The following is a 10,000-nucleotide window of genomic DNA, read 5'->3' on the forward strand; positions in this document are numbered from 1 at the left end:
GGAGGTAGAGGAGGAGGTGGTAGAGGAGGAAGAGGAGGAGGAAGAGGAGGTAGAGGAGGAGGTAGAGGAGGTAGAGGAGGAGGAGGAGGTGGAGGAGGAAGAGGAGGTAGAGGAGGAGGTAGAGGAGGAAATGGAGGAGGTGTAGCTTAGAGAGAAGGAATATAATACCGATTGTTTACAGGAAACTCATTCAACAGTTTAAGGTGGGAGGGTGAAATATATTTCTCCAACTCTACAAGCAATACAAGACTCTATTATTACGATGGGAGATTACAATATGGTTTTAAATACCTCTACGGAGCGTAAAGGAAATCGCACTACAAACTATCACTCTCAGGCACTTCGAGAAATCAAGAATATCTATTTACACATCACGTAACAGCCTTGTTCTAACATGGATTAAATACAACATCAGTCTACACACAATACCCCACAACGACTCCATACCCCACAACGACTCCATACCCCACAACGACTCCACACCCCACAACGACTCCACACCCCACAACGACTCCACACCCCACAACGACTCCACACCCCACAACGACTCCACACCCCACAACGACTCCACACCCCCACAACGACTCCACACCCCCACAACGACTCCATACCCCCACAACGACTCCATACCCCACAACGACTCCATACCCCCACAACGACTCCACACCCCACAACGACTCCACACCCCACAACGACTCCACACCCCACAACGACTCCACACCCCACAACGACTCCACACCCCACAACGACTCCACACCCCCACAACGACTCCATACCCCCACAACGACTCCATACCCCACAACGACTCCACACCCCACAACGACTCCACACCCCACAACGACTCCACACCCCACAACGACTCCACACCCCCACAACGACTCGACACCCCCACAACGACTCCACACCCCCACAACGACTCCATACCCCCACAACGACTCCATACCCCCACAACGACTCCATACCCCACAACGACTCCATACCCCAACAACGACTCCATACCCCACAACGACTCCATACCCCACAACGACTCCATACCCCAACAACGACTCCATACCCCCACAACGACTCCATACCCCACAACGACTCCATACCCCAACAACGACTCCATACCCCACAACGACTCCATACCCCACAATACCCCACAACGACTCCATACCCCATAATGACTCCATACCCCACAACGACTCCATACCCCACAACGACTCCATACCCCACAACGACTCCATACCCCACAATACCCCACAACGACTCCATACCCCACAACGACTCCATACCCCACAACGACTCCATACCCCACAACGACTCCATACCCCACAACGACTCCATACCCCCACAACGACTCCATACCCCCACAACGACTCCATACCCCACAACGACTCCACACCCCACAACGACTCCATACACCACAACGACTCCATACCCCACAATACCCCACAACGACTCCATACACAATAATGACTCCATACCCCACAACGACTCCATACCCCACAATACCCCACAACGACTCCATACCCCACAACGACTCCATACCCCACAACGACTCCATACCCCACAACGACTCCACACCCCACAACGACTCCATACCCCCACAACGACTCCACACCCCACAACGACTCCATACCCCCACAACGACTCCATACCCCACAACGACTCCATACCCCACAACGACTCCATACCCCACAACGACTCCATACCCCACAACGACTCCATACCCCACAACGACTCCATACCCCATAATGACACAATACCCCACAACGACTCCATACCCCATAATGACTCAATACCCCACAACGACTCAATACCCCACAACGACTCAATACCCCACAACGACTCCATACCCCAGAATGACTCCATACCCCAGAATGACAACACAACGACTCCATACCCCACAACGACACCATACCCCACAATGACCCCACAACGACTCCATACCCCCACAACGACTCCATACCCCCACAACGACACCATACCCCCACAATGACTCCATACCCCACAACGACACCATACCCCACAATGACCCCACAACGACTCCATACCCCCACAACGACTCCATATCCCCACAACGACTCCATACCCCACAATGACCCCACAACGACTCCATACCCCCACAATGACTCCATACCCCACAACGACTCCATACCCCACAATGACCCCACAACGACTCCATACCCCCACAATGACTCCATACCCCCACAATGACTCCATACCCCCACAATGACTCCATACCCGACAATGACTCCATACCCCACAATGACCCCACAACGACTCCATACCCCACAACGACTCCATGCCCCACAACGACTCCATGCCCCACAACGACTCCATGCCCCACAACGACTCAATGCCCCACAACGACTCCATACCCCACAACGACTCCATACCCCACAATGACAACACAACGACTCCATACCCCACAACGACTCCATACCCCCACAACGACTCCATACCCCCACAACGACTCCATACCCCCACAACGACTCCATACCCCCACAACGACTCCATACCCCCACAACGACTCCATACCCCACAACGACTCCATACCCCACAACGACTCCATACCCCACAAAGACTCCATACCCCACAACGACTCCATACCCCACAACGACTCCATACCCCACAACGACTCCATACCCCCACAACGACTCCATACCCCACAATGACTCCATACCCCCACAATGACTCCATACCCCCACAATGACTCCATACCCCACAATGACTCCATACCCCACAATGACTCCATACCCCACAATGACTCCATACCCCCACAATGACTCCATACCCCATAATGACACAATACCCCACAATGACTCCACAACGACTCCATACCCCCACAATGACTCCATACCCCCACAATGACTCCATACCCCCACAATGACTCCATACCCCCACAACGACTCCATACCCCCACAATGACTCCATACCCCACAATGACTCCATACCCCATAATGACACAATACCGCACAATGACTCCACAACGACTCCATACCCCCACAATGACTCCATACCCCCACAACGACTCCATACCCCACAACGAATCCATACCCCCACAACGACTCCATACCCCAACAACGACTCCATACCCCCACAACGACTCCATACCCCACAACGACTCCATACCCCCACAACGACTCCATACCCCACAACGACTCCATAACCCACAACGACACCATACCCCACAATGACTCCATACCCCCACAACGACTCCATACCCCACAACGACTCCATAACCCACAACGACACCATACCCCACAATGACCCCACAACGACCCCACAACGACTCCATACCCCCACAACGACTCCATACCCCCACAACGACTCCATACCCCCACAACGACTCCATACCCCCACAACGACTCCATACCCCACAACGACACCATACCCCACAACGACTCCATACCCCCACAACGACTCCATACCCCCACAACGACTCCATACCCCCACAACGACTCCATACCCCCACAACGACTCCATACCCCACAACGACACCATACCCCACAATGACCCCACAACGACACCATACCCCACAATGACCCCACAACGACTCCATACCCCCACAACGACTCCCTACCCCCACAACGACTCCATACCCCACAATGACATTGACTCCATACCCCACAACGACTCCATACCCCACAACAACTCCATACCCCACAATGACCCCACAACGACTCCATACCCCCACAATGACTCCATACCCCCACAACGACTTCATACCCAACAATGACTCCATACCCCACAATGACTCCATACCCCATAATGACCCCACACCCCATAATGACCCCACAACGACTCAATACCCCACAATGACTCCTACCCCACAATGACAACACAACGACTCCATACCCCACAACGACTCCATACCCCACAACGACTCCATACCCCCACAACGACTCCATACCCCACAACGACTCAATACCCCACAACGACTCAATACCCCACAATGACTCCATACCCCACAATGACTCCATACCCCACAATGACAACACAACGACTCCATACCCCACAACTACCCAATACCCCCACAACGACTCAATACCCCCACAACGACTCCATACCCCACAATGACAACACAACGACTCCATACCCCACAACGACTCCATACTCCCACAACGACTCCATACCCCCACAACGACTCCATACCCCACAACGACTCCATACCATGACTCCATACCCCACAACGACACCATACCCCACAATGACCCCACAACGACTCCATACCCCCACAACGACTCCATACCCCCACAACGACTCCCTACCCCCACAACGACTCCATACCCCACAATGACATTGACTCCATACCCCACAACGACTCCATACCCCACAATGACCCCACAATGACTCCATACCCCCACAATGACTCCATACCCCCACAACGACTTCATACCCAACAATGACTCCATACCCCCACAATGACTCCATACCCCCACAATGACTCAATACCCCACAATGACTCCATACCCCACAATGACTCCATACCCCACAATGACAACACAACGACTCCATACCCCACAACGACGCCATACCCCCACAACGACTCCATACCCCCACAACGACTCCATACCCCACAACGACTCCATACCCCCACAACGACTCCATACCCCACAACGACTCCATAACCCACAACGACACCATACCCCACAATGACTCCATACCCCCACAACGACTCCATACCCCACAACGACTCCATAACCCACAACGACACCATACCCCACAATGACCCCACAACGACCCCACAACGACTCCATACCCCCACAACGACTCCATACCCCCACAACGACTCCATACCCCCACAACGACTCCATACCCCCACAACGACTCCATACCCCACAACGACACCATACCCCACAACGACTCCATACCCCCACAACGACTCCATACCCCCACAACGACTCCATACCCCCACAACGACTCCATACCCCCACAACGACTCCATACCCCACAACGACACCATACCCCACAATGACCCCACAACGACACCATACCCCACAATGACCCCACAACGACTCCATACCCCCACAACGACTCCCTACCCCCACAACGACTCCATACCCCACAATGACATTGACTCCATACCCCACAACGACTCCATACCCCACAACAACTCCATACCCCACAATGACCCCACAACGACTCCATACCCCCACAATGACTCCATACCCCCACAACGACTTCATACCCAACAATGACTCCATACCCCACAATGACTCCATACCCCATAATGACCCCACACCCCATAATGACCCCACAACGACTCCATACCCCACAACGACTCAATACCCCACAATGACTCCTACCCCACAATGACAACACAACGACTCCATACCCCACAACGACTCCATACCCCCACAACGACTCCATACCCCACAACGACTCAATACCCCACAACGACTCAATACCCCACAATGACTCCATACCCCACAATGACTCCATACCCCACAATGACAACACAACGACTCCATACCCCACAACGACGCCATACCCCCACAACGACTCCATACCCCCACAACGACTCCATACCCCACAATGACAACACAACGACTCCATACCCCACAACGACTCCATACTCCCACAACGACTCCATACCCCCACAACGACTCCATACCCCACAACGACTCCATACCATGACTCCATACCCCACAACGACACCATACCCCACAATGACCCCACAACGACTCCATACCCCCACAACGACTCCATACCCCCACAACGACTCCCTACCCCCACAACGACTCCATACCCCACAATGACATTGACTCCATACCCCACAACGACTCCATACCCCACAATGACCCCACAATGACTCCATACCCCCACAATGACTCCATACCCCCACAACGACTTCATACCCAACAATGACTCCATACCCCCACAATGACTCCATACCCCCACAATGACTCAATACCCCACAATGACTCCATACCCCACAATGACTCCATACCCCACAATGACAACACAACGACTCCATACCCCACAACGACGCCATACCCCCACAACGACTCCATACCCCCACAACGACTCCATACCCCACAATGACAACACAACGACTCCATACCCCACAACGACTCCATACCCCCACAACGACTCCATACCCCCACAACGACTCCATACCCCACAACGACTCCATACCATGACTCCATACCCCACAACGACACCATACCCCACAATGACCCCACAACGACACCATACCCCACAATGACCCCACAACGACTCCATACCCCCACAACGACTCCATACCCCCACAACGACTCCATACCCCCACAACGACTCCCTACCCCCACAACGACTCCATACCCCACAATGACATTGACTCCATACCCCACAACGACTCCATACCCCACAATGACCCCACAATGACTCCATACCCCCACAATGACTCCATACCCCCACAACGACTTCATACCCAACAATGACTCCATACCCCCACAATGACTCCATACCCCCACAATGACTCCATACCCCACAATGACTCCATACCCCACAATGACTCCATACCCCACAATGACTCCATACCCCATAATGACCCCACAACGACTCCATACCCCACAACTACTCCATACCCCACAACGACTCCATACCCCACAACGACTCCATACCCCACAATGACTCCATACCCCCACAACGACTCCATACCCCACAATGACAACACAACGACTCCATACCCCACAACGACTCCATACCCCCACAACGACTCCATACCCCCACAACGACTCCATACCCCCACAACGACTCCATACCCCCACAACGACTCCATACCCCCACAACGACTCCATACCCCACAACGACTCCATACCCCACAACGACTCCATACCCCCACAATGACTCCATACCCCCACAATGACTCCATACTCCACAATGACTCCATACTCCACAACGACACAATACTCCACAACGACTCCATACCCCACAACGACTCCATACCCCCACAACGACTCCATACCCCCACAACGACTCCATACGCCCACAACGACTCCATACGCCCACAACGACTCCATACCCCACAACGACTCCACACCCCACAACGACTCCACACCCCACAACGACTCCATACCCACACAACGACTCCATACCCCACAACGACTCCATACCCCACAACGACTCCATACCCCACAACGACTCCATACCCCACAACGACTCCATACCCCACAACGACTCCATACCCCACAACGACTCCATACCCCACAACGACTCAATACCCCACAACGACTCAATACCCCACAACGACTCAATACCCCACAATGACTCCATACCCCACAACGACTCCATACCCCACAACGACTCCATACCCCCACAACGACTCCATACCCCCACAACGACTCCATACCCCCACAACGACTCCATACGCACACAACGACTCCATACCCCCACAACGACTCCATACCCCCACAACGACTCCATACCCCATAATGACAAAGTGTAAACAGGTTTTTAGAAATGTTTGCAAATTTATAAGAAATGTGTGAGTGCGTGCTTCTGTGTGAGCGTGTGTGTGTGTGTGTGTGTGTGTGTGTGTGTGTGTGTGTGTGTGTGTTCTGACCTTCCTAAAGGGAGGCCACTCCTCCTCTTGCGGTGCCTCGGGGTCGTCGCTAGGGTCCAGGGGGTCGTCGTTAGGGTCGGTATGGAAGACGTTAGCCGTGCTGAGCTTGTAGAGGGGAGTCATAGCAACAGCAGACACATCCCAGAACCGCACCGTACCGTCCTCATGCCTACACACACACACACACACACACACACACACACACACACACACACACGTTACATACAGAGACACACACACACACACACACACACACACACACACACACACACACGTTACATACAGAGAGACACACACACACACACACACACACGTTACATACAGAGAGACACACACACACACACACAGACACACACACAGACACACACACACACACACACACACACACACACACACACACACTTCTTTTTAACATAGTGGAGACAGGAGATGCAGTTGAGGTTGGAAGTTTACATACACCTTTGCCAAGTACAAGTAGCTTCATCCTTGCTGAGCGGCCTTTCAGGTTATGTCGATATAGGACTCGTTTTTTTTACTGTGGATATAGATTTCTTTTGTACCTGTTTCCTCCAGCATCTTCACAAGGTCCTTTGCTGTTGTTCTGGGATTGATTTGACCTTTTCGCACCAAAGTACGTTCATCTCTAGGAGACAGAACGCGTCTCCTTCCTGAGCGGTGTGACGGCTGCCTGGTCCCATGGTGTTTAAACTGGCGTACTATTGTTTGTACAGATGAACGTGGTACCTTCAGGCGTTTGGAAATCGCTCCCAAGGATGAACCATGACTTGTGGAGGTCAATAATTTATTTTCTGAGGTCTTGGCTGATTTATTTTTAATTTTTCCAATATTGTCAAGCAAAGAGGCAGTGAGTTTGAAGGTAGGCCTTGAAATACATCCACAGGTATATCTCCAATTAACTCAAATTCTGTCAATTAGCCTATCAGAAGCTTTTAAAGCCATGACATCGTTTTCTGGAATTTTCCAAGCTGTTTAAAGGCACCAGTCAACTTAGTGGATGTAAACTTCTGACCCACTGGAATTGTGATACAGTGAATTATAAGTGAAATAATCTGTCTGTAAACAATTGTTGGAAAAATGACCTGTGTCACGCACAAAGTAGATGTCCTAACCGACTTGCCCAAAACTATATAGTTTGTTAACAAGAAATTTGTGGAGTGGTTGAAAAAACGAGTTTTAAATGACTCCCAACCTAAAGTGGATGTAAACTTCCGATTTCAAATGTACACACCTCTTCTAACATAGTGGAGAGACAGTAAGAAGACCCTGTGTGTGTGTGTGTGTGTGTGTGTGTGTGTGTGTGTGTGTGTGTGTGTGTTTACCCCGTCAGCAACAACTCCTGTTGTCTGGGCGTGGGCGCTAGATTCTTCCCTCCACATATCGGCCAACTCTACACACACACACACACACACACACACACACACACACACACACACACACACACACACACACACACACACCCCTTTAGGTTAGATGGCTGATACACACATTGCAGCAGAGAGACTAAATGTGAGAATAAAGGCCTCATTCATCCAGCTGTGAAGGCCTGTCCCCCTCTGACGGCCTGTCCCCTCTGACGGCCTGTCCCCCTCTGACGGCCTGTCCCCCTCTGACGGCCTGTCCCCCTCTGACGGCCTGTCCCCCTCTGACGGCCTGTCCCCCTCTGACGGCCTGTCCCCCTCTGACGGCCTGTCCCCCTGTGACGGCCTGTCCCCCTCTGACGGCCTGTCCCCCTCTGACGGCCTGTCCCCTCTGACGGCCTGTCCCCTCTGTCGGCCTGTCCCCCTCTGACGGCCTGTCCCCTCTGACGGCCTGTCCCCTCTGACGGCCTGTCCCCTCTGACGGCCTGTCCCCTCTGTCGGCCTGTCCCCCTCTGTCGGCCTGTCCCCCTCTGTCGGCCTGTCCCCCTCTGTCGGCCTGTCCCCCTCTGTCGGCCTGTCCCCTCTAACGGCCTGTCCCTCTGTCGGCCTGTCCCCCTCTGACGGCCTGTCCCCTCTGACGGCCTGTCCCCTCTGACGGCCTGTCCCCCTCTGACGGCCTGTCCCCCTCTGACGGCCTGTCCCCCTCTGACGGCCTGTCCCCCTCTGACGGCCTGTCCCCCTCTGACGGCCTGTCCCCCTCTGAAGGCCTGTCCCCCTCTGACGGCCTGTCCCCTCTGACGGCCTGTCCCTCTGACCCCTCTGTTCTAGTGCCAACTCCAACCCTCCCTGGCACTGCCACCCGTAGGCAGGCTGGTATGATATACGACAACAACAGCTGGTACTGGCTGCAAAGCCTTTAACTGTGGACATCTGCAGCTAAGCTAACAACGCTAATACAGACTAACCTGCACGCTAAGCTAACAATGCTTATACAGGCTAACCTGCTGCTAAGCTAACAATGCTTATACAGGCTAACCTGCTGCTAAGCTAACATGACTAATACAGGCTAACCTGCACGCTAAGCTAA

At 53.2% G+C, this 10,000-nt stretch overlaps 1 protein-coding gene across 1 annotated transcript in view; it reads right to left on the bottom strand.

Moving 5' to 3' along the window:
* LOC106595760 (lethal(2) giant larvae protein homolog 1) overlaps positions 1 to 10,000 on the bottom strand; it is a 115,601-nt gene that overhangs the window by 37,854 nt on the left and 67,747 nt on the right. Inside the window, 2 exon segments of the mRNA XM_045712661.1 lie at positions 7,535 to 7,703; positions 8,875 to 8,942. Of these exon segments, the coding sequence (XP_045568617.1) occupies positions 7,535 to 7,703; positions 8,875 to 8,942 (237 nt within the window).

The sequence above is a fragment of the Salmo salar genome, unplaced genomic scaffold (assembly GCF_905237065.1).
Source record: "Salmo salar unplaced genomic scaffold, Ssal_v3.1, whole genome shotgun sequence".
NCBI classification, from domain to species: Eukaryota; Metazoa; Chordata; class Actinopteri; order Salmoniformes; family Salmonidae; genus Salmo; species Salmo salar.